At 46.3% G+C, this 26346-nt stretch overlaps 1 protein-coding gene across 1 annotated transcript in view; it reads left to right on the forward strand.

The window, feature by feature from the left end:
- Positions 1 to 26346, forward strand: part of TRIO (trio Rho guanine nucleotide exchange factor) — a 3834156-nt gene that overhangs the window by 2605839 nt on the left and 1201971 nt on the right. The window contains exon 22 of the mRNA XM_069613780.1: positions 23676 to 23870. Coding sequence (XP_069469881.1) covers positions 23676 to 23870 — 195 coding nt within the window. The remainder of the gene's footprint in view (positions 1 to 23675; positions 23871 to 26346) is intronic.

Below are 26346 nucleotides of genomic sequence, written 5' to 3' on the forward strand. Positions count from 1 at the left end.
CCGTGTGGTCTGACAACTACGCCTAGACCAGATAACACTCAATTGTGAAAGACAAAGACATTGTGAAACAAACCAAGATGGAGTATGTTAAGTGAACTGTTAATGCAATCCAGAAGGAGCGTCAAGTTGACCTGGAGTTGTGTTGAACATTGTAAGCTTGAAATCAAGTATAAGTTGATATGTTGGAGTCTTGGGGAAGGGAACCCTTAGGTTTGATGAGCTGCAATGTTGTCTTGAGGAGGGAGTACTCAAGACCCTTTTTTTTGGAACTGTGTTGCCTTGAACTTGGGGAAGGGAACCCCCGAGGATTGGGTGTAACTGTATTGCCTTGAACTTGGGGAAGGGAACACCACGGATTTGTGGAACATTCTTGAACTTGGGGAAGGGGAGCTGAAAAGGAAGCTAGGAGCTGAAAGCAGTTCAGAACTTAGTGTGATCATTGTTTCTTTTATTATTGACATCCCTACGGATTGTTTAGCTTTAGTTGTGAGGGCAAGCATAGGCTTTGGACACAGACAGACCTTCAAGTTGAACTTTCTGACTTAGACTTTCCTTAGTTTCGTTCAGGTAGGGAAATCCCAGCTTAGCACAGGACAAGTTAGGCCTTTAACTATCCTGACATTTGATTTAATAAACCATTTTATTTCGAACTTTGAATCTGTTGTCTGTGTCTTGCTTCATGATGCCTACACAAAGTCCATCAAAGAAGACCTAGCAGCGATTTCAAGATTTAACAGAAGGGAGGATAAAGCTCCTGTCTACGGGGAACCAATAGTGAAACATTTTATGAAGGTGCTTTTTCGCATCTACCCTCCTCAAAAGAAAATGCCTCCGCAATGGAGCCTAAATACCACCCTCACTGTGCTGATGAAAGCGCCATTTGAGCCTATGGCTACCAGTGAAATCAAGTATGCACCTTGTAAAACAGCGTTCCTAATAGCAGTCACATCGTTCAAGCGCATATCAGAGTTCCAAGATTTGTCCATCAAGCCTCCATACCTCCATTTTGAAACAGAGTAGTTCTAAAGGGTACTCTCAGAGTTCAACCTTCAATCAGAGATAATCTTGCTAATTTTCTTTGCCAAAGCTTCTACTCCGGCAGAGCAAACTCTGCACTTGTTGGACCTGCGAAGAGCTTAAAAATGTTACCTTGACAGAACAAAGGGCTTTCGGCGAACCTCATAGCTGTTCATAGCCTCTGGGCCCCCAAACAGGGGCCAGCCCATTTCCAAACAAGGCATTGCCTGATGGGTGGCTTCAGCGGTCGCCAGTGTGCATACACAGGTGAACAGGCCCCTGCAGCATCCTGTAAGAGCACGTTCTACAAGAGCAATAGGATAATTGGCAGCATTACGGGCAGGGATTCCATTGCCTGACATCTGTCGAGCAGCTGCTTGGGCAGTACCGTACACCTTCGTGAAACACTACTGGATGGAAGGTCAAGGTGAATCGGAGGCATGGGTCGGTAGATTAGTGCTGCAGCACTTATTTCAATAAGGTATGCATTTCTACCCTGCCAACTCCTGTTGTGTTCTCTATTCAAAGCATGTGAATGCATGAAAGATCCAATGCTGGAAAAGGAGTATGTTGCTTACCTGTAACTCGTGTTCTCCAGCATTGGTATCTCTCATGGATTCACATGCGCCTGCCATCCACCGCGCGGAGAGCAAGGCTACACGATTGTGGCTCACATATCTCTGGCGTTAGAATCTGAAGATGGCCTCTTGGGTTGGCCTAGATACTCAGTGTCCCATTGGCTGGTGCACAATACACCCAAAAGGACAGTGATGGGGTACAAAAGTGAGCTTGAAAGTTTTATTATATAGGGTAATACTGAGGTTACAGAGGATTCCCAACCTGTCAGCGGGGAATATTCAAAGCATGTGAAACCATGAAAGATACTAATGCTGGAGGACAAGAGTTACAGGGAAGCAACACACTCCTTCCTGGGAATGCCTGTACCATATGCACATGTGCCATTGGAAGTCATTTCTGATCGAAATTGACATTCCAGTTCTTCAAATAAATACAAATAAAAAAAATACAAATTCAGCAACCGGGGGCAGATGCAGATATGTACAGGAGAGGCTGCTTACCCATATAATGGTAACATTAGACTATAATGTGCACACTATCAGAAAACAATATATGATTTAGTATCCTAGAAACTTGAAAACCATGATGAAATAAATCTGTCAATCTGAAATTAAACCTGCAAAAAGGATGGAGGGAAGGAACTAGTGGGGTCGGACCTGTAAAAAGACTGAATGGCGATGAATGTGTGTGCAATTTTCCTGATCTGGGGCAAAAGCTGAATCAAGCCTCACCAGGGCCTTCCCATGTGGAAAGGTTCTGAAAGTGGGGAGTGAGGTGGTGTTAGTTGTTCATCATGATGCAGCAATTGAATGAAAACCTCTCTACCTTGGGCCTCCCCCTTTGTATGACTAAAAACCCTTTCTAGCTCTGGTCATGTTTTTGCCAGAGTTGTCCTTTTGTACGAATGACACTGTAGCAAATCATTGTGCAGTTTGGCAAGAGCAGAAGAAAGATGATACTGAAGTCAAACATTTGGTGTTGCAGTTGTAGCGCTTTGAAGCCAGGGAAAGAGATTCTCCACAGAAAGACGTGGGGACAGGGAGGAGGCTTGGGGAGGTGTATCACAAATCCCTTTCATGGTTCGACATTGAGCAGCAGTTTTCCATGCAACTATTGAAAACGGAAGGGTCCCTGAAAGTTTGAATGTCCCAACAAACCATATCATTTTTTTTTACTGCCCTTCTCTAGACCACCATCATTTACCAATCCAGATATGCCTGCCTATCCCCCGCAAAGCATCACCCCAAATTCTCCAGGAGGAAATTCATACAATGACAGCCTCAGAGAAAGTGACCTTGTTTTGAAAGCTTTAGTCCCTGTGAATGAAGGAGGCCCTTGTGTGCAGTGTATTTTAGGACCATGTGTGCCTCATTTTAGCAAACCAGTCAGCTTTTTGGACTTCAGACTTTCCTGCTGTGCGTCGTTCTTCTACCGCTGTCAAAGCTGTTTGTTTCTAATAATCCTGTGTTGCATCCTTTGACTAAACCTATACCTGTCTTTCTGGGTCCTATAGCGTATAAACCTGCTTTCCTGTGAAGCCCATCTACCCCCATGAATCCCTTAGTGTAATAACTTTTGCGTAAGTTAAAATGTACCATTCACTACACCCTCAATGGAGTATTTTTAGATGTCCTCTATAAAAACACACAATGTGCACTTGCAGCTGTGCAAGAGGTACCAATTAACTTCCAGTGTCAAGCAATGTAAACTTCAGCAACCCATGTTTCCATCGGACTTTGGTACAAACATGAAATCAAAGTAGGTTGCGTATGCTACATACAGCCTGTTGGGGCCCAAAAGTACTCCCTATGTCCCGAAGCAGAGGATAGAATAGCGACTGTCATTACCTCCCCATTGTGAGAGGGAATTATTGTCCCAACTACCTCCCCATGCTTTGCTTCCATGTTACTTGTAAATAAGCCCTAAGATATCACTTTGTGTCGGACCTGCATGCTGTACATTTTGTAGTATTGCTCTCTTGCCAAGTGGTCCCTAATCCCACCACTATGCTTTACTGTATTCCACCTTCAGTTACCCCTTTCACTGTTGTGGCTCTGCTCTCTGCTTTCTTGCCTGTCAATATTTGTTCGCCTTTGCATGTTAAGGTTTCCAGTATACCTGGACTAGGCTACTGCAAGGGTACAAGGAATCTCTCACCTTGCTATCGTGAATATCGAAAAAGGACCTGTCTTACCTATTGCCTGGAAAATCTGTGCTGATGCAAGGAGTATTATTTACTCCTAGACGTGCCTTCTTAAGAATCCTATAAACAAGACACACTTTTAACTGCCCTATCCACCAAAAGTCACAAAGCCTCAAGATACAATTTATAGTTATGTCAGGGAAGAGAGCATTATTTGCGACAAAATAGATCTGCAGAGACCTGACATTTCACAGACATCTGCGTTGCTGCCATCTTAAAAATACCTGGACCTACCACTGTTGACCAAATGCAATCATTGTGGGTAATGTTTGGCTAGTGTGGCAATGGATATTATGCCATGCCACTTGTCTTAACCCATTGCAGGATACTACACCTCTATATACTCCTTAAACCTTACCATGGACCCCCGATGCCGAAAAGACATTCATCACAGCCATTAAAGATTTGCTCTCCAACATAACAGCGTTAAGACTTCCTGATTACAGAACGCTTTTACACTCTACTTTCACGAATGGGGTGGGTTTTCTTTAGCTGTGCCAAAACAGAAGCACAGGGTTAAACACCTTCCATTAGCATATTGTAGTACTGTACCACTGCACTAGACCCTGTTGTCACTGAATTTCCTCTTTGACTTTGCTCTGTAGAAGCCACTCCCATAATCGTACTATTACCGAAATGCTTGGTCTAGGTTCTCCATTAACTGTTGCTGAGCTGCATGCTGTCACTGCCTTTTTGCTCAAGGCAGAGGCACAGTGCATGCATTATCATTAGCATTATCTGAGTTCAAAATTATGAGCTGATTTTGCTAAATAATTCACATCATCCGGACTCCCTGTCCTAGTCTCAGTGCTGACTCTTACTTACTAGATGACAGGCAACCGCATGACTGCAAACTCACCTCTAACCTCACACAATCAAAAATGAAAATATTGCCTTAGCTGACACAGTGGCTAAGGAAGCGTCTCTTTCCTGTTCTCGGGCTGTGCATATGTTTACATAAACTGACAAAATACAGTGGCCTTCATTTGTATTTCTGGAGAACCTTGCTAGTTGATGCACCAGAATCTGAAAAAACAATCATGGAATATTCAAGGGTACATTTTACACACAAATTACCTCTGGTGTTCCCCAGACTGCCTCTTGGTTGCACGAATGATGATGTTGCCCTAGTGTGCCTTTTATGGAAGGGAGTGTACACTATATTATACCATAGCATGAAGTGCTGGAAAGTCAATTTCACTTTGTAGCCGAGTGCATTGTGTGAGAAACCTGAAGGTGTCTCACCCGCCAGTCCCTGGGGATCTGTCATCCAGGTGGACCGGACACGGCCATCGCTTTTAGATCCAGTTCCTGGGGGTGGACCAGTGCGGGAGGATAACCTGGATGAGAGGTCCTCGGGGAGTGGAAGTGGGACACCGGAGGATGAGACATGGTATCCCCTTCTTTGTACCACCTTTCCCCATCCTACCATGTAGGATACCTAGGAACTCAACCCCCGCCCCCTTTCACGTCACAAACACTTTTTCACGGACAGCTCACTGTGAGAGAAAACGGACTAACACCTGAGCCACATACCTGACCTGTGCCAACACAAGGGTCAGGCAGAGTCAGGCAATTACTGGTAATTACACACACCTGGCTTCCATCACACAGATAAAAGGCGGAGCAAGAAAGCACACTCTGAGCAAGGCAAAACATACGAGGAAGCAGCAGTTCTGAGATGGCAGTTTAACACGAGGAGAAAGACTGCAAGACCAGAAAGGGTTGCAAGGAGGGAATTGCCCATGGCCTTTTCAGAGAAAGAAAACTGCTACTTTCATGAGCCCTCGAGAATAAGAAACTGAAGACTGGGAATTAAATCTGTAGAAAGGTGCATTGTGTGTTGAAGGTACCCGGGGCGCTCTCGCATCGATGGCCAAGGCGGGGAGGAGCGATTGCCGCCGTGGTACTGTCTTTGGCTCCTACAACATTGCTGCTCCAGTAATGTCAGCACATCCAGTGAGTCAGGGAGACTGATAGCATACCGGTCTGTGTTAGTACCAAGGTTGCGAGTGGCAACAGTGTATGAAGAAATCTGTAAAGAACATAGTGTAAGGCATATTTGATGAGCGATGCAAATATAATTGAATATCCAAGGAGTGACTGAACCTTTGAAACCAAGGTAGATGCCATATACAGAGTGGTCCGGCGGCATGTGGGTGCTCATTTGAAGGTCTCTGTTAGGCATCCAACTGAGAGTGTAAAATTGTGAACTGTGAAATCGAAGTGGTCCTGCAACGGGTTAAGCCAAACCCTGTGCACATTCAAAGGTCTTTGATAACTAATACGATCTGTAATTGGGCCGAGCCCGCCTGTGGGAGACTAATTGTGTAAAAGGGATCTGAGCCTAGCTATCCGGGGTGAACCGTGAGTCACCCTAGGAAAGATATTCTATAAACATTGGAGAAGAGGATCTGAGCCCGGAAGAGGGGGATCCAAACTAAGGATTGTGGTAAAAAAGGGATCTGAGCCTGGCTGAGGGGGATCCAGGGTGACGAATGAATCGCCTGTCTTGAATGTTTGTAAAGGAACTTTTCGTTGTTTTGGTACATCAGGCCCTCTGAATCCAGATACTTTGATCATTTAAGAGACTTGGGCACAGAAGGCCTTGATGTTGGTGTAGGAACTGTGTCCTAGTGCCGGACAAGCCCAAGAGTGTGCTATGCTCGAGTGAACTGCCTTTTCCTGTGCTGAAAATGTGGGGAAGGGAGGCCAACGACCTGAACATCCTGACTTATTATTTTATGAACACTTCTTTCTTTTTCATGAACATTTCCCCACACTATTTGTAAATTGGCGGTAAGGATTGGCAATAGTATAGACCCTTTTATTATGACAAGACTCCAGTAGGACTGCATTAGTATTATATGATGGTCGTAGCTTGCTCCCATCTCTAGATTTAGGTTTAGATAGGTGTTTATCACACCCTTGATAAAGTTCAATAAACACCCTTTAACTGTGGTCACTTGTGTCCAACTTTGATACCATGCCTTCCTTACAAATGTAACATTGTACCTGAATACATGGTGACATATTTGAATGGATTGAAGTGTATTTATGCTTCTTCAGGGTTCATCGGCATTGCACAAGTTGTGAAATGCCAAAAGCCCTGGCCTCTGGTGGCAAGGAGCTGGTTCCAATTTTCACATGCTCCAACCTTTAGTAATGGACTTTTAAAAAAAATATCTATTATTATATAGCACAGAATTGGACATTTCAATCACTATCAAAGTCCAGGCATACTTACAAATCCTTCCTGAACACTTCAGTGGCACAACACACTTAGGTTATAATCCACTGTAGGCAGTCTACACAACCTACTCTATCCCAATCTTAAGATTTTGCATAATAAACAAACCAACAGAATTTTCATGCATTTGTTCCCAAAATGATCTAAGTCTTACGGTGTAACAGTCATGGTGGGCAGAGATCAGAATCTTGCTCAATTATAACAGAAATATGTGCCAAATGCAGTAGATCTGTTAATCATCTGCACTCTCCTTGTTTCGTATCCATATTTCCTACCCTGCTGCTGCCGATTTCCTCACGTCTGCATACAATCTGATAATCTGCAACTCCTTTGTAGATTTACACTGTAAAACAATTTGCTGTTTGGCTAAAAAAAGACACAGGTGAACAAACGTGCCCATCAGTCTTGCGTGTTTCATCATGGAGTTCAAACCCAGTAGACAAACTTTATAGAGGGAACTAATGTCCACTTAGGTGAATGTGCTTCACTATTTACCACATCTGACCAGAATTTCTGTACATAAATGCTGATGATTCACATATGTAAGAATGTTTCTGTACTGAAATCGCATATAGGGCATTCACCTGATTTATTTGGATCATATGTATTCAGTCTAGCTGGATTATATGTTTGCAGCAAGCATTTAAAGGCAATCAGTTTGAATCTCGTATTTCTCAAAACCTTTTCGATATGTCATCTGGCCCTGGCCCATTCAATGTCTTCCAGTGACTTGCCCTGATTTATTTTCACATTTTGCGTGGCTCTTGGCTCTTTGCTTTGAACCAAAAGATATATTTTGTATTTTTTAATTATTGATAATTTGTATGGCGACTATTCCTCAAAAAGTGTTTCCAGGCACCACAAGAAAAAAGATGGGGGAGGAGGCAGAGGAGAAAAACAATAATAAAGTCCTACACGGACTTGTAACATTCAGATTGTGCAAGTTGCAGTATCAAGAAGTTCAGGGGGAGGGGGGGAAGATCAAGATGATGGGATAGTGAGTGGGTGGGGAGAAGTGCAAGTGGGAGGGGGCCCAGGGGCTGGGCAAGTGCTGCGGGGAGCCCAGGAGGGCAAGTGCAAGGGGAAACAAAACAGGTAGGGGTCAGCTAGTGCAAGGAAGGGGGTGGACCAACCTCAGTAGGGTAGTCAGGGAAGGGTGGCCGAGGGCAAGTGCTGGTTAGAAAGGGTGCAGGGGAAGACTGGCTGAAGGAGGGCCTGAAACCAGTAAGACTCATAAGGGAACAGCCAACCAGCCGCAGAGCAGGAGGAGACTAGCAGGGGAGGGGGAGCAGGAAGGAGGAGGAGAAAAGGAAGGTCTTGAGAATCTTCCAGAACTTAAGGAGATCCAGCTCAAGTCAGAGGGGCAGGGGGGCCGTTCCAGGGGGGAGGCTCCTGCCAAAGAAAGAGATCTAACCACCAATCGCTGTTTGGAGAAACGTCTGACCTGGAGAGAGTTGGAGCTAGAGGACTGAAGGACTCTAGCAGGAAACTATTTAGGGAGAGAAAGTTGGATGTAGCAAGGTCCTTGGCCACAGAAAGCCTTGTGGATGATTCAGGGGTCTTGAATTTGATCCTTTCCACCACCAGGAGCCAGTGCAGAGATTTTAGGGCTGTAGAGATGCAGTCCCTGGGCTTAAGGCCAAGGATAAGTCTTGCACTTCTATTCTGGATTAGTTGAAGAGAGCAGAGGCAGGAAAAAGGAAAACGGAGGAAGAGGCTGTTGCAGTAGTCCAGTCTGGAGAGAAACAGCGCTCTGGAGCCATTGAGTTTCTGGCGGAAGGTGGGGAAAGGGAGAATGCCTCTGAGGAGGTGAAGCTGAAGGTGTGCCTTCTTGGCAAGGTCAGCGATATGAGGTGAGAAGGAGAGAGAGAGAGGAGTCGAAGATGACACCCAGGTGTTTAGCCTCACATGAGGGGAGGGTGTCCAAGGAGGGCAGCCAGTGTGTAGGAGGGAAGGAGGGGTAGGAGTCCCAATGAGAAGGATCTCAGTCCTACTGGCATTAAGGCAGAGATCGTTGACAGCACACCATGCCTGAAGCAGTCAGTCAGTAATGAGAGAGGGAGGAGAGGAGGAAGAAGAGGGTAGTTTAAAGGAAAGCTGTGTGTTGTGAACACAACACTGGAAATGAGGAGAGAAGGTGGAGATCAAGTGGGCAAGGTAAATTTTGAAAAGCCATGGCGAGAGGATAGAGCGCTGAGGGACGACGTAAATCGAGAGTGAGGTAGAGGAGAGAAAAGAGCCCAGTTGCACTTGGGAGGGGGGAGTGCTGAATCGAGAGGAAAGGGGTCAACCAATCCAGTGCCCGGGCCGTGATCCCCAAAGTATCACAGAGACGATTTATGAGGCAGAGGACAGATCGAGGAGGATGAGGGCGGAGGGAGAGTTGGAGTCGAGGTTTTAGAGCAAGTCATCACAGGTGTTCAGGAGAGCCGTTTCCGTGCCTCAGGCTGCTTTGAAGCCCGATTGATGGTCGTGGAGGCAGCCAACAGATTCAGTGTGATGGATTAGTTGGGAGATAACCAACTTCTCCAGGAGTTTGCCCGGGAAGGGGCTAGTGGAGATAGGGCGGTAGTTAGCCAGGCAGGAAGGGTCTGCAATGGCTTTTTTAGGAGGGTTGCACAAGACAGTGTTTAAGGGGTGAGGGGAAGGAGACTGTGGCAAAGCAAAAGAGTGGTTATAGAACTCAGCCAAGGAGGGAGAGAGGGAGGCAATGTTGTCCTTGATAGTTCTGGAGGAGCAGGTACGCACCTGTTTGACGGATGGATAGCAGATACGGGGACTGCACAATAAACAAGGAATTCACCAAGTGGCCTAGCAGTAAATCAGGCGAGGAGTAGTAGATGCAACACAGAAACAGTATAACAAAGGTTGAAGGGTCTAGGTTACAAAGGCAGCGGGGAGCGAGATAGGAGGCACATCCATTGAAATGGGCATCAAGAAGTACTGTCAGTTAAAGGAAAAAGGCTTGGCCATTGACACAGCAGTATTTAACAAGTGTGCACTGATTTGAATCATGAATAGGTGAAAAGCCTAGCATGTTAACACAACCGAGGGAATTAGCAGCGGGATGTACTTTAAAAAAATGTTTTTATTATTTTCAAATGCATAAATATCAACACCATCCGTGTCCCAACTCCCCCCTCCCTCGCCTCGCTCCGGAAGATCCCTTTCCTCGGATCCTTTTCGGTTATCACTCATGCCGTAAATATGTTCAATATTCTTATTTTGTGTGGGCACCACTGTCCCATGTAATCTGATTGAAGGTATTCCAGTACCGCTCCCCATTCCTTCCTAAAGGACACAAATGTGCCCTTTAGATTGTGGGTTAGTCGCTCCATTGTCCACACCTTCTGCAGCCAACCAAAAACCGATGGGGGGGGGGTCCCATTGTTTCCAGTTCTGGGCAATCGCTAACCATGCCCCTATAACTAGTCCCATAAAACTTCTCCATTGTGGTTTTGTGAATTTCTTTGCTATCGGGTCCTTCATCCCACATAACCATACCCTTTCTCCCATTTGGCTGGCGTTTGGAAATATCCCCTGCATCTGTTTTTTCACTTCGTCCCAGAATCCCTGTATCCCTTGGCAGTCCCACCAAATATGTCTCCAGTTGCCCTCCCTTAAGCAGCCTCTACAGCATAGTTTGGATGTGTGTGGGCACATTGTGTTCAGTCTCTCTAGGGTATAATGGCACTGGGTCACGATCTTTACCCACATTTCCCTCATTTGGACCACTCGTGTCAGTTTGGGAATGTTTTTCTAGAGCTCCTCCCACTGTGAGTGATGGTTCGCCGAAGGGTGTTTTCCCATTTCAGCATATAACTCCACCTGAGCTCCTCTTTCTGCACGTTGATGAACTTGTACAGTGACAAGACCAATTTCGTCGACCCTGTGTTAGCGTAAACTTTTCGAATGGGGCCATATCCCTTGTGGTTGCTAGTTTGATGGCCGGGGTCATTAACCAATGTCTAAGCTGTTCATATTTGTATCTGTCCGCATCGTTCAAGTTCAGTTGAATTCTGCAGGCCTTGAACAATCTAATGTCCTGGTCCTGAATCATATCACCAATTTTCGTGCACCCAGCTAACTCCCATTTACTCAATGCCCCCTTCTCCATTCCTGGCAGGAATTCTGGGTTCCCAAACATGGTTTTAAATGGGGCTTGCTCTTCGGTAAAGATACCCTCCTGTTGTTCCCTTTCCACAAGCTCTCTGCCAGTGAGGATCCTGTCACTGCCCTGTCCTGCAGCGCCTGAATTTTCTATTGGTCCACCGCCACCCATTCCTTTAACACCCACAGCTGCGACGCTTGGTAGTATTTGTAAAAGTGTGGGAGAGTCATCCCCCCTTCTTGAATTAGGGCTGTTAGTACTGATCTTGCTACCCTCAGGGGTTTCTTTTCCCAAATGAAGGATGTGACTACTTTTATCAGTGCCCTGAAAAAGGATTTGGGGATCCTTATCGGAATAGCCTGAAAGTAGTATACCAGCCTTGGTAGTATGTTCATCTTTATCGATGTTATGCGTCCCCACCAGCAAATCGTTGCAGGGTTCCATTTATTTAAGTCCTTCTTAATTTTCACAAGCAATTCCGGCTAATTTTCCCCATGTAGGAGGTCCACCCTGTCCGTAAGGGTTATGCACAAGTATTTTACTCCCGTTTCTGCTATATTTTGATTTAGGGAGGTTGCCCTACGTTTTATCTCAACTCTGTCCCCTGCCAAGCTTAGTATTTCTGATTTCTGTCTGTTAATTTTTAGCCCTGAGATTGCCCCAAATTTTTCTAGTTCTTGTATTGCTTCAGGGAGTGTGCATGCTGGGTCTGTTAAGGATACCAGCATATTGTCAGCATACGCTATTCATTTGTGACCTCCCTGCCATTTATATCCCTGATAAGGTGGTAGACTGTCTGATTCTGATTAGTAGTGGTTCCAAGAAGATAGCATATAAGAGGGGGGACAACGGACATTCTTGCTTTGTGCCTCTGGTGATCTCCACTCTGCCGGTGACTTCCCTGTTTATGGCTATTCTGATGGATGGAGTGTTGTAGTTGGCCTGTATAATTTTTACGAACTGATTGCCTATTCCCATGTATTTTATAGTCTGGAATAAGAGTGACCATTCCACCCGGTCAAATGCCTTTTTGGCATCTAATGATAGTATTGCCGGGGTCTGAGTGCTGCCGGTCTTCTCTACCAGGTGTATTATTCGTCTCGTGTTATTGTGGGTTTGCTGGCCGGGGATGAAGCCTGATTGATCTGGGTCTATCAATTTAGGGAGAAGAGGTGAGAGTCTGGATGCTAGAATTTTTGTATATAACTTCGAATCAAGATTGATCAGGGCAATTGGACGGTAGGACCTTGGCTGTGTGGGGTCTTTCCTGAATTTGTGGAAAACAAATACCTTGGCTTCATTAATACATGGTGTCACGTTCCCCAGTTCCTTGAATGAGTTGAACAGCCTTGTTAAAAATGGGGTCACTGTGTCCGCATATTTCTTGTAGAACGGAGCCGTGAACCCATCTGGAAACGGGGCTTTGTTTAATCGGGAGTCCAGCTATTGCTTTCTTCACTCCCTCTTCCCTGATTTCCTCTTCCAGGGACGCCCTATCCTCCTCTGTTATTTGTGGTATGGTCATTGTTTTTAGGTATGTTTCTTGGACTGTGCTATTTGGGCTATCCGTTGTGTATAGGGATTCGTAGTAATCTCTGAAGACCTCCCCTATGTCTCTCTTGCGTGTTTGTGTCTCCCCCTGTTTTATATTCTTGATCAATAGGGAGTCTAGATTGGTATTTGTCGGATTTGTTGGCCTTCGAATAGTATCAATGTCTGAGGTACAATAGGTTTTTCTCCGCTCTTTTTGTGCGAAGCACTTCTAGTTGCCTCTGCACGTGTCTCAGGGCCTTCTTTAGGCTAGATTTGGGGTACCGCGTTAGTTCCCTTTGTATGTCAGGTAGCTTCCCCTCTAATTCGTTTTCCAACTCAGACCTCTGTTTATCTTTTGACGCCTTCATAGCTATCCTGTTCCCCCTCATGACAGCCTTGAAAGCCTCCCAGACGGTACCTAGTGGGACGTCCCCTGTGTTATTGTGGGTAAAATACTCTTCCAATTTTTCTCTGATGGTGTTCTCTGAGATAGGATCTTGGATTATTTCTTGAGGAAGCCTCCACCTCCACAGCCCACTATTTCTCTCTGGCATTGAGACTCCCATCCGTAGGGGGACCTGATACAATAGCAATATTGGGCCGATTTCCATGTCTTGGACTTTCCCCATTAATCCCACTAAAACCCAAAAATAGTCTATCCTAGACATTGTGTTGTAGCCCTGTGAGAAGTGTGTGTATCCCCGTTGTTGGCCTTTGAGCTCCCTCCATACATTGCAAAGTGCAAGATTTCCCATCTTTTGGCTGAGGTTTTTCATTGGCACCCCTTGCCCCTGGTGTCCTACAGAGCTCCTGTCTATATTGGGCTGCCATGCCAGATTCAAGTCCCCTCCCAGTATTATCTCACCTTTTGCAAAGTCTTCCAATTTCCCCAATGTCTCCCGCAGAAAGCTGTCCTGTTCCGTATTTGGTGCATATATTGAGGCTATTGTGAGTTAGTGCCCCTCAAGTTATGTGTTAGCAAATACGTATCGACCCATCTCATCTACCAAGGTATCCTGAACCTGTATGTCCCGGCCATCGTGGAACGCTATCAGTACTCCTACTTTTTTGTCTGGTGCTTTGGACTGCAGTATGTGTTTGTAGCCATTTAGGTGTAGTTTGTTCTTGTCTTGTGAACATATATGTGTTTCTTGTATTAGTATATCACATCACACCTCTGTCTTTTAAGTAGGTTCTCCAACTTCTTCCTTTTAACCAGGGCATTGAGGCCCCTTACGTTAAATTTGAGAAAGTTCAGTTTCCCCATGACTGCTAGTCCAAGGAAGGTCGATAACTTTCCCCTGTAACCTTTCTCCTTTCTTGCTTCCGGTTCCCTGCAACCTTCCCCCAATCTTACTTCTGTTTCCTTCCCCTCTCCCCTGAACCTCTCCGATCCTCCCACCCCCCCACCCCTGGGAACTATATACTTTCCCAACATTCCAAAAACTGTCACGAGGAGGGTACAGGAATCTAAGGTTGCTATGGCGCTTAGCCCGTCGCTCCTGACCCTCTGCTCACTCGAGATTAACCTCACAGCAATCCTAAACCCCGCATTTACCTTACAGTCTTTCCCGGATTCTGGCAGTAAGGCCCCTCCCCGGGCCGCGATTCCAGAATGTCCATTGGAGTGCTTATTCCCCCATTCCCTTCAGTAACTGTTCGGATTTCACTTCGACATAGGCTTTGTGTCTCTATTCCTGTGGAGGGCTACCTCCCTACTCATTTCCTACCCCTTGTTGTTGTTTCTTGTGATGCATCGTCTTCCATCCCCATAGTTTCCTGCTTGTCTCCTCCCTTGCTCGATGATTCCCTTCGTCTCTATCACCTTTTTGGATGTACAATACCTGTAGTCCTTCCCGCACGTGGTCACCCTTTGTTGCTTACCCTCCCATGAGAAGAGAAGGCCAAAAGGAAATGTCCACTTGTACCTGAAAAGACTTGCCACAAGTTCCTTCACCACAGCGCCATCTCCCTCCTTTTCTGTAATGTCACCAGTGCAAGGTCCTGAAACAGTTGGATTTCCACTCCATTCATCCTGATGTGGTCCATCCCTCTGGCCTTCCTTAGTATCTGTTCCCTCTGGGAGTAAGAGGACAGGGCCACCAGGACATCTCGGGGGCATGCCCCTGGTTCGCCTGTTATCTTAGGGCCACCCTATGTATCCTGTCGATCTCAATTTCTTCTCCATCTCCGACAGCCAAGATATCTTTAAAGACTTTTTGGACTGCTGTCCTCAGGTCTTTGTCTTCTACTGATTCCACCATATTTGTTATGCAAATGTTGGACCTCTGTGAGTGATTCTCCAGGTTTTCGTACTGCAGTTCTAGGTTGTGCGTTATCCTCACCAGGTGTTTTTGTGTCATTGTTTTGCTGTGCTTCCTCCTCTATGTTGTGGACTATTCTCTCCAAAGTGTCTGTCCGTTCTTCGTTTGGACACGTCTGTCCGCAGCTCCTGTACTGCTTGCTTCATATTGTGTGTCATGGTTGCAAATTGGTCCTGCACCGTGGACATAAATTTGTCCTGAAGGACCCTAAACCAAGCCTGCATGTCTTCCTTAGTGCCCAGTGTCGGCTGCGGGGGTGGGGGTTGAGTTCTGTGCCCCCGGCAGATCTTCTTGGTTTTTTCCTCTTGTGTTGACTGGATTCTCAGTGGTCCACATGTGGATCAGACTTGAATCCTTTTTTGGAGGTTTGGTTCTGTATCTGGGGTTTCCCCCCTTTCCCTTTTGCCTTTGACATGTTGCTCCTGGGCTGTTTCTTGGTCTGCTCTGGGAGGGCCCGTGCTGCTTCTTGATGCTGTTTCTTGTTTGATGTGATTCCCCCCTCTGTTGTCTCCCGTGAAGAGGTTGACCAGTCTAGCTGCGGCGACCTGATACTTGTGAAGGCTCTTGACTTAAAGGGTGGCCCGGTGGGGGTCTGCCCTGTGTCCTTAGATTGAAGTAGTGCCTTGCATCTCCGTTTGGTGTGCGTCGGTGCTTTCCTTATTTTGGGAAGCGATTTTTATTTGATTGCAAAGTATGCTGTTCCGGTCTTGTGTCCTGCGTACTGTGGGTCAGGAATTCTCCTTTGTTGTAGTGGTTGAATTGGTTTCATCTATTGACCCTTCCCTCTTGATGGGTAGGAGGTGGAGGGGAGGCTGTCGTGTGAAGGGGCCAGATCCTGATGATCTGGTTGCCTCTACGCCCTCTGGTTCTATTTCATTCTGTGCCTCATGGGCTATCTGCTACTACTGTTGCACCTCTTTGTCACCTATAGGCTCACCTTTGTCCTGATCCTTCCCACTCCCCCTGCCTTATGATTGGGGGGGGGGAGGACAGTGATTGGGTTTATCAGTGGAGCTCCACTGTGCCTGTGGGCGGGGTGAGCGCTGCGAGGGTCCCCTGGTGATTAAACCCGGCCTCTGGAATCTCCTCCCGTTTTCCCCTCAGTGGTTCCTTAGTCTCCCAGCCCTTTCATATCGGGTCGTCTTCTGGTTGGGGGGCTGCCTCCTTGTACGGAGCTTCTGCGGTGTGGCTTGCTAAAGGCGTCTCCTCATCTGCCTTCGTGCCTCTTGCCTTGTCCAGCGTTTCGGGCTGGATACTCCCAGGAGGACAGGGGGGGGGTAGTGATATGAGTGTCTCCCAATTTGGTTGAATGAGAATGTACCCCCCCGATCCCCTCTCCGGCTCTCACCGACTTAAAGATGGCTTCTTGTGTATCATGCGTGTCTGGGCTCCTCCTTTTAGATCTCTGTCCTTACTTCACTGCCTACTCCTGATTCGGTGCGTCTCCGAGTCGGTGCTGAGGCCCCCACAAGTCCCCTTGTTCTTGGATGATGCGTTTTAAATTTGATCCTGTTATCATGTTCGGAGCCTGATCTGCTGTCGGGAAGCCTTAACGTTTGCAGGCCACTGGGGGAGTCGGGTCTGGGGAAAGTCTGTTTCTCACTTGCGACGACTCACCCCTCTATGTGACTTGGTTGTTTCCCTGCCTTCCAGCCATCGTCTTTGTTGGGGCCCTCGCCAGTTGCCTTGTTGGCCCCGATATGGGGGGGTGCCCCTCGAGTGTGGGAGGCCTCTGCACTTCCCGATCTGGTGGGTTCTCTCCCGTCTCCCTCGTCTGCCATTCGGATGCATTCCTCTCTGCCTGTCGCTCCGGTCTCTGCTCCTCCCCCGCTTCGGAAGTCAATTTGGCGGGCTCCCTGGCTGCTCTTAGTGCCTCCGAGGTTCGCAACTCCTCTGATCCTCCCTCTGGGGCCTCCGCAGGCTGGTGTTGCTCGCCAGGTGGCCTCCCGCGCGCGTGCCAGTCCGGCTGTTCCGGTCGGAGAGGTTCTCTCGTCTCTTATCCCTTCGTCTCCAAAAGTCTGCGGACGTGTCACTGTAAGGCGCCGGTACCATGGGAAGGGGTCTGTGACCTCAGCCGATCAATGCTTAGTTTTAAATTCTTTATTTACGCGGCCCAGCAGGAGAGACTCTCACGTACGTCTCTTCGCCACGGCCACCATCTTGGAATCCAGCAGGATGTACTTTTAAGATATAGCCAAAATATAATTCTCGGGTAAAGCCTGCAGATTTAAAAATTGGAAGAATCAAGTTATCTAAAATGCAATCCAAATGCAGCATTTAAGTAAGGCAAGCAAAGTTCAAAACACAGATTTGAATTCCAAATAAACAGGCAAAAGTAAAATGGAGATTTTTTTCAAAACATTTTTTAGTTTAAGATTCTTTATTAGGCTTTAGCGTCTGCTGTAGAAAATAGTGCAGTGGATAACATAACAATGTCTACATTAAAGACTAAATTAATTTTACATTTTTGTAGAAGAGCATTGGCACAAATGGAAATGCAAATTAACAGATGCATCAACATTCTAAAATCGAAGGTACTAAAGAAAATAAACAATTTATCTCAAGATAATTCTGTAAGTAATTGGATTGTTAAAATATGTTTGAATTTGTCACTTTCAGCAAAGAAAATAAAACTGAAAGATCCTGAAAGTGCAGCAAAAACTATCAACTCAGCACATAAATTAGCAGTTATGCAACTATAATCGGCATTAAATAAATTAAATGAACAGTATGATTAGGTTGTGAAGTTGATAAAATATGAGGCAATCCTCAAGAATTTCTAATTCCTGTTCCAAAATCTTATTCGTTGTTGGGGTAACATGTAATGCTTCCAGTCCCATTCTTTTTTTTTTTAAAATGTTTATTTTAAACCAAGGCAGGACAATTTACAAACAACATTGCATAAGGGTTTTACACCTTTTTGACAATTCCCTTTAGCTTATATTCTCCCCCTCCCCTAATCTCCAGACTCCCTCCCCCCGTTCCCGCATTCCGTGGGACTGTCCGCCGCCATTGCCACTCAGGCGGGCCCAGACATTGTGGAAATGATGCAGGACTCCCGCCGTTACCGCAGTCACTTTTTCCGCGATCAGGATGTCCCATAGTTCGCCCCACCAGTGGGCCATGCAAGGGCCGTCTGGGGACTTCCAGAAGCGGGCTAGCACAGTTTTGCCTGCCAAGAGGCATTGCGTTAGGAAGTCCCCCAGGAAGCGTCTGTACAGGGTTGAGATCCTGCTCCGGGATGGTAGGTCTTTCAGCATCAGTTCAAGGGGGCGAGTGGCAGCCCGGAGGGTCTGGGGTGTGAGCACCAGTGCCGGAGTTGGCAGTAAGTAAATCTGTCCCTTTCCTGTAGTTGGAACGCCGCCTTACATTGTTCAAAGGTGCGGGGTGTGTTCCAGGGTCTCAAGGCCGCCGTCGATCCAGTTCTGGAAGTTTCGGGGGTTCGTCGCCGGCAAAAAGTTTGGGTTTATTCAAAGACAGGGGAGAGTGGGCTTTGTCCCCTAGGGATTCATTTTTGTTTCAAGGCCCAGTCCCATGAGCTTAGCGTGTGTTTGGTAGTTAGCAGGAGAGTCTTCCACTGTTCCCTCAGGGAGGGCTGGATATGTGTGAGGAATCGCTGGGGGAGCGATAGTTGAGCTTGCTCCAGTTCCCCCCATCTAGGGCGGTCTGTGATGATCTGCCAAGCATGGATGTGTGCTAGCTGTGCTGCTGCCCTATAGGCCCGGAGATCGGGGACCCCCAGTGCCCCCAGTCTAGAGTTGCCAAGCAGAGTTTTGTGGGGGATTCTGGCTTTCTTGCCTCTCCATATAAACTTCAGCATTTTCTTCTGCAGATCCTGGATAGCCCGTTTTGGGATGGCCACTGCGAGGGAGGAGCAAGCGTAGAGGAATAGCGGAAGCAGGTTCATTTTTGCGGCTGTGATCCGTCCCATTAATGAGATTTCCTGAGTGGACCAGCGCTTCAAGTCTCCTTCCAGTTCTCGGAATAGTCTGGGGAGGTTTGCCTCGTGTGTGTCTCTTGCGTTTGCTGTAATATGGACTCCCAAGTTGGGGATCGCTTGACTCTTCCATATGATCGGGCATAGCCTCGTTAGTGCCTCTTGTTCCTTCCGGTGGAGGCCAATGCCCAGGCCCATTGACTTAGAGAAGTTGACGGCAAAGCCGGTGACCATCCCAAAGTTAGCTATTTCCGCCAGGGCGTGTTTAGCTGAGGAGTTGGGATCTGAGAGCGTCAGAAGAACGTCGTCGTCGTATAATGCAATTTTGTGTTGGGGTGGACCTACTTGTGGACCCTTGATGAGCTTGTTCCGTCTAAAAGGGCAAAAGGCTCCATTGTTAGCACGAAGAGAAGGGGAGATGGCGGGCAGCCCTGCATTGTCCCACAGGTCATGGGAATCGGGGTTGATAAGGAGCCATTGATCCAAAGGATGGTCTTAGGGGATGTATAATTGGCCATTACCATAGATTGGAAGGTTGGCCCAAAGGCCTCGAGGGTGAGCTTCATGAATGACCAGTCTACCCTGTCGAATGCTTTGGTAGCATCTAGGGCCAACAGTGCAAGGCCCTGGGCGTTTCGGTGGGCAATGTCTACCAGGTTCAGGGTTCTCCTAATGTTGTCCCCTGCCGCTCTGTTCAGGATAAAGCCCGTTTGGTCGGGGTGGATTAAGGTCGGAAGGATGTGCGACAGCCGTTGGCCAAGATCTTGGAATAAAGGTTAGCGTCTATATTCAACAGGGCAATTGGGCTGTACGAAGCTGGGTCTATCGGGTCCTTCCCTGGCTTAGGGAGGAGGATTGTTGTAGACTCTGCATTGAGGGGGTCACCAAGCCTGTTTCCTTAAATGAGTTAAAGAATGTTACCATAGGGGGGATCAGTTGGGATTTGAATACTTTGTAAAATCTCGAGGAGAAGCCATCTAGGCCCGGGGCCCGTGTTTTAAGGGCTTTAATGGCTTTGTCGACCTCCTCGTCTGTGATCGGTGCTTCTAGGGTCTCTCTCGTTGCGATGGGCAAACATGGCAGGGATGCCCCCTGTAGGTATTCCTCCTGTTTGGACTGGTCCCATGAAGGTGCAGTCATTACTTGGATTAGGTGGTCCATTGCCAGCCGTTGTTTCTCTGATTCAGATTAATGCATCCTCCCTTGTGGGTCGCGGAGCCCCGTGATGGTGTTGGTTTGTCTTGTTTTGGCCAGTTTGGCTACTAATAGCTTGTTAGCTTTATTGTTCTTGGCATAGTAGAATTGCTTGGTCTTGGCCATTAGATGCGCAGTGTGTTCGGCGTAGTGGGCCTCTACTTTCTTTCTGGCTGTGCGGACGACTCGTTGAGACCTGGGGGACTACCCCTTTCTTTTGTGGGGCATCCTCTGCTATTTGTAGTTCCTCTTCGAGGGCTTGCCGGGTTTGTTGACGGTTCCGGTGGAATGCCACCCCTTGTGCTATCAGGGCTCCCCTGATCACTGCTTTCATTGCATCCCAATTATTTGCTGGGGAAGTGTCTGTGGCTGGGTTTTCCTCAAGGAAATTTTTAATAGTGGTTGCGATCCTGTCCCTAACCAGCATGTCATTAAGGATTGGGTCATAGAGCGACCATCTGCGTGTGGGGTTGGCTCTGGGGACCTGGGTTCGGAGCTCCATGACTATTGGTGCGTGGTCCGATAGGATTATTGGGCCGATGGAGACTTCGTTGGCGTAGGCGAGGGTTTGGGGCGAGGTTAGAAGGAGGTCAATCCTCGAGAAGGTTCGATGGGCATGGGAGAAAAAGGAGAAATACCTCTCGGTATGTTGGAGCACCCGCCATGAGTCCACCACATCTAGAGTTCTGAATAGGCGTAAGAGGCAAAGGGTTTGCGTGAAATCTCCTGGGGAGGGGGGTGAGATTTATCTTTGGTGGGGTCCGGCACTCCATTGAAGTCTCCCCCATTATTGTCTTGCCTTCCGTAAAGCCAGAGAGGGCGGCGTCCAGGCAATCATAGAAGCTTGCTTGAACCGAGTTGGGCACGTATACTGAGAGAAAGGTCTCCCAGTAAGAGGCATTAACTGCCACGAATCGTCCCTCTGGGCACAATATTGAGTCCAAGATCTGGGGATTTAGGTCTTTTCTAAAGAGGATCGCCGTGCCCCCCTTCTTAGATCCTCCTGAGGCGAGGAATTGATGTGGGTATAGTCGGGATCGTAGGTGCCCAAAGTCCGCTGGGAGGAGTCCAGTCCCATTCTTAACCTCTTCTGTTTCTCACAAAATGCTTTACAAGTATCCTCATTAAAGCTATAGTTGAAATAATCGGACAGGTCAGCACCTGGTTTTCTCCAAGGCTTATCCTCAAATGAATCCAAGTCCACATCCACAAGGGGAACACCATTAATACTGACTGGTGCCTCAAGATCAACACCTTTTACTTTACCTGCTGCTGCACCATAAACTCTTCCTCCTGTCTTGATGTTCAGATTTACCAGTGCTGTTCCATAGCTCCCATACTGGGGTGCTCCAGTTTTAATATCTCTCAACATGAACATCATCATCATCACTATCTGTTTCACTATCCTCTTCGGTCTCAGTCACCCTCAGTTTTAATATTCCATTTTCAGCAGTACTATCCACTTCATGGCGTGGAGCAAGCTGGGTACTCTTAGTTTCCTCGTCCTCTTCCTCTTCTGTTCTAGCAGCCTCATTTTCATAAGCGGCCATGATGAGATTGGAAACAGGTAGTCGACCAGATTTAGGAAATGCAGATTTAGTGCAGGCAAATATGAAGAGAAGTGAAGGTGTCCAGGGAGCCACTTAAGGTGAGGCAGTGGTAGGGTTTGCAGCAGAAAGATCACAGGAACAGTCAGTAAAAATAAATGACACCGTATACAGTGTTGACATAAATGTGCCCCATATGAGAGCTCATGTATGGTCTTGTTTACTGTCTGAAATTTAGGTTCATGTGGGAAACCCACCCAGGTGTATCAGACTTTCACATTTATTTTTGCCTATTCTTAGAATTAATGTGTGCCCAATGCCCATTTCTGGTAAAATCACTGATAAGAAATGAACCTACCGTCTTTATATAATTGCCCCTGATCACATGGGTTGTTCTGGATCAGGAGCCATTGATCCATAGCAAAGTTAAGTCGTCAGCAAATAATTTCTTTTTACATATTAGTTGTGGTTAATACATATCCTTGTATTTTTGACCCATAAATTCACTAGTGTTGATGGCAGGTAGCGGTAAAAAGTCCTCTTTTTCCTATATAATGTATTAGACCTCATTTTATTATTTGTTGCTTTTGTTTTGCTGTCTCAAAGCAGTTACTATGCATAAAACAAATACAATAAATCATCTCTAGAATAAATGCATTCAGGAGCAAATGAAAACAGGAAAGCATTATACTATATTTACTCAAATACTACAGGTGTATATTACTTAATGAATCAAAATAAAGCATTGATGGGAAGATTGAATTCTGAAACCCAATTGATTGTTGGGGCACTACAGGGGTGAGCACCTGCTCTGAGATCTATGGCCGATGCAGCCAATTTGGCAGACTTTAGAAAAAAAAGTAATAAGTTCAGAACACGGTCACAGATATACTGTAAGTGGGAAAAATGTTAAAATGGTTATCATTCTAATTCACTGTTACGGTGGATATTCTATTATTCTTCTAGTACACCATTTGTCTACTTGAGTAATCTATCATGCTCTCTTGTTAAACTCCAAGTGCTAGCTGCTACCATCAGCCTCCTTCGCATTGAGAAATGAGAGAGTTAGTGTACTTTTTGGAGACACAGGTGAATGTATATCGTGCTGGAGGTCAATGGTAAAGTCCCTGGCTTCTATTCTGTCAATTAGGGCCATCTTGGTAGCCCCTGTAGGATTTGTGGTGATGGGCCCGCAATGTCAGATATCCCAGAGCCCAAGAACGTGCTCAAAGCATTTTTCCACTAATGCTAACAGAAATTCAAGTGAGTCATATGGCGAAAGATATATCATATCATTTTATCATAGGTTGAGGCCAGGAGTCTCTCTCTTTGAGGGTACTGTCAGAAATAGCTGTTAAAAATGTAAATATTCTGGAACGGTTTGTCTGGATGATTTTGTCCATATACTCAGAATGCTTATTATTTTGGTTGATCAAATTGATGCTAATAAAACTGGTCCCTGATAATGATCACATACTTCAGAGTTTGGCATAAGGAACTGAACTTTGGAGGACACTTAGTTTGTGGTAATGGTAGTCCACATGCATGGAATATGCTGCCATTTGCATTTCATTGGCTGGCTATTGACAGTCCTAAACTTGTCTGGGGCCAAGGTCAGCAGGGGCACTCTCCCGCTGGGGACACTATTCTAGTAATTAATGCAGACTGCAAAATCTTCAATTGTTTTCCCGAACACCTCTTTCCAAACCTTCTAATGTCCTCCTTCCTGCTGCCTTAATTCACTTACTTTCCAGAATAAGTCTTTCATTTGTGATCGTCCATCTTGTCGGACAACAGGTAAATATGTTGATTTTCTTTTTTGAATAGGTAGCTACCATTTAAAATGCTCATTGTTTTGGGTTAATTATGTTTTAAGCTTAACATTTGTTGTGACCAAATAGTTATCAATTTGATGAAATAGCAGTTTTCAAGTCAGATGTGTGCATTTATTCATACAATTATTGTATTTTTTCTATTCAGCAAACCAAAGAAAGGGTGAAACTATTGATACAACTGGCTGATGGATTTTGTGAAAAGGGACATGCACATTCAGCAGAAATAAAAAAATGTGTCACACTGGTGGACAAGCGATATAGAGATTTCTCTCTGCGCATGGAGAAATACAGAGCATTATTGGAGAAAACATTGGGAATTTCTTCAGACCCAAGTAAATCAGTGAGTTCTGTACTTTTGCATTATTTGTTGAAAACATGTTTAAGATAATCAGTATCCATTTCTACCTGTTCAAAGGTAGGGTATTCAAACTTGTAAGATATATATTTTTACAGTTTTTTTTTAAATTTGTTTTTAATTTTCTTAAATGAACAAGATACAATCATCACATTATGCTAACCAAACCCCCGAAAATTCCCCGCCCCCTCCCTTGACCCACCAAAGCTTGACATTGATCACCAGTTCTTTAAATATAGTTTGCATGGGCAATTATCATTATTACAACTGATCAGTCTTCACAATCCTCCAGCGACTCTCGTCCTGTAAACCGCGTTGAACGCTTGACCCCAGGTCTGCCCGCCTAAGTCTTTCATCCAGTGCCATCCGCCGAGGTCCCAGCAGCTTCAATAGCAGGTTGTTGGAGTAAATGTGTTTACGCATCCCACATACCCGTATCACAACACCGTTGCCCGTTCATTGAGTCCCATCCATTCTTCATGTCATTACAATGCATAATGCCATCCTTCCGTTGTGAAATTTTTGCGGCACTTCCCTTCCCCCACAGTATGGCCACTCTCCGCTTAGCCAATATGAGGAGCAGGGTCACCAATTTCTGCGTTCCTCTAGGAACCTCTTTAGTATAGCCCAGCAATCCCATCATTGGTTCTGGGCTCACTGTTTGGCCTATAATCTCACCAATCGTTTCAAACACTCCCTCCCAGAACTGTTGTATGTTCGGACAGCTCCAAGCAACGTGAAGGAAATCAGCCATTTCCAGGTGGCACCTATTACATCTCCCTGTAGCACCCGGGAAGAATTCCTTGATTCTAGCAGGCGTGTAATAAAATTGGTGGATATATTTGAAATTAATCAGTTTGTACCCGGCATTGATAGCTCCCTTCCTTATTCCTTCACAACAGTACTTCCATGCATCCTCCGAGATCTCCCTTCCCAATGACCTCTCCCATTTTCCCTGAGGGTGTGATGCTCCCATGCCCCTGGATTGGATGAACATTGAGTACAACCCTGTGGTTATACGTCCTCCCATCAGGCCTTTAAGTGTCTTATCCAAAATGGGGGATATTGGCGGCTGGTCAGGAAAGGTGCTAAACACCAATCGGAGACTCACCTTGAGCCTAAAGTATAGAAATACATCTAGGGCTGAAAGTGTCCCCCTCCCCCTCAATTTCTCCAGGGACACGACCCTTCCCTCAGGGAACAGGTCTCCAAAGCATGTAATGCCCAGTTTTTTCGTCATATCTACAAAGCTTTTTTCACTAGTAAGGGATATCCCTGGCGTGTATATAACCGGGAGCTGGGGTGAGTATAGAACTTCACCCTTTCTCTTCTGTTCTAATTTAGTCCAGGCCCTACTCGTTAACTCCACCAGGTTCCTTGGAGAGTGTACCTGGCTCGGGGCCAACAAGATTGCCGACCCAAGCAGATTAGGCGCGGCTACCGCTCTTTCCACCTCAATATGGCTCCTTTCATGTTGTAACCTATGCCAGTATACCAAAAACCCAGCTTGAGCTACCTCATAGTATGTCTCAAACTCTGGCAGCGCCAGACCTCCCTCCGACACAGGGGCCACCAACTTGTCCCACAAGACTCTGGCTGGTTTATCTGCCCATATGAATTGCATTATTGGAGCTTTCAAGCAACAAAAATAATCCCTGGGGACTACCACTCGGGCATTCAGAAAGAAATAAAGGAATCTCGGAAGAAGCGTCATCTTAACCACAGATATCCGCCCATATAAATTCAGTGGGAGCCTTTTCCATCTACCCAAAGCTTCCCTGGCCTTGCTCAGAGTTTTAAGGTAGTTATTATTGTACACCACCAGCGGGTCCCTTGTGGTAGAGATGCCTATGTAATTTGTGTAAGTCATGTGCCATTGAAATCCCCATGTCTTGGAATTGGGACGTGGCTTCAGTTAGTGGGAACAACACTGATTTAGATGTGTTCACCTGCAGCCCCGACACCTCCCCAAATCTCTGAACCTCCCTAATCACTGGATCTAGATTCACCCCAGGATCTTTAATGAACAATACCATGTCATCGGCGTACAGTGAAATTATTAATTTGTGGTTATACAGTTCAATTCCCCGGTGCAAATGTACATCCCTAATCCTTTCCGCCAATGCCTCGATCACCAAAGCGAAAAGCAGGGGTGACGAGGGACATCCCTGTTTTGTCCCCCTCTCTAGAGGGATGGTCGGCGTTAGTTGGCCATTCACTCTCACTCTCGCTGTCGGCTGTGTATACAATAATTTCACCATGCTTATGTAGTGGGCCCCCATTCCCATACGATGGAGGATAGAAGGATAGAGAACATAAACGACCATTCAACAGAATCAAACGCCTTGGTGGCGTCCAATAGGGCAGCCACCATCGAGTCCCCAGGAGACACCGCTGCCATTAACCCGAACATTCTCCTAAGGCCATATGAGGTCAATCGGCCGGGGATAAATCTTGCCTG

This window comes from Ambystoma mexicanum, chromosome 5p (assembly GCF_040938575.1).
Source record: "Ambystoma mexicanum isolate Mex_15411 chromosome 5p, UKY_AmexF1_1, whole genome shotgun sequence".
Classification (NCBI taxonomy): Eukaryota; Metazoa; Chordata; class Amphibia; order Caudata; family Ambystomatidae; genus Ambystoma; species Ambystoma mexicanum.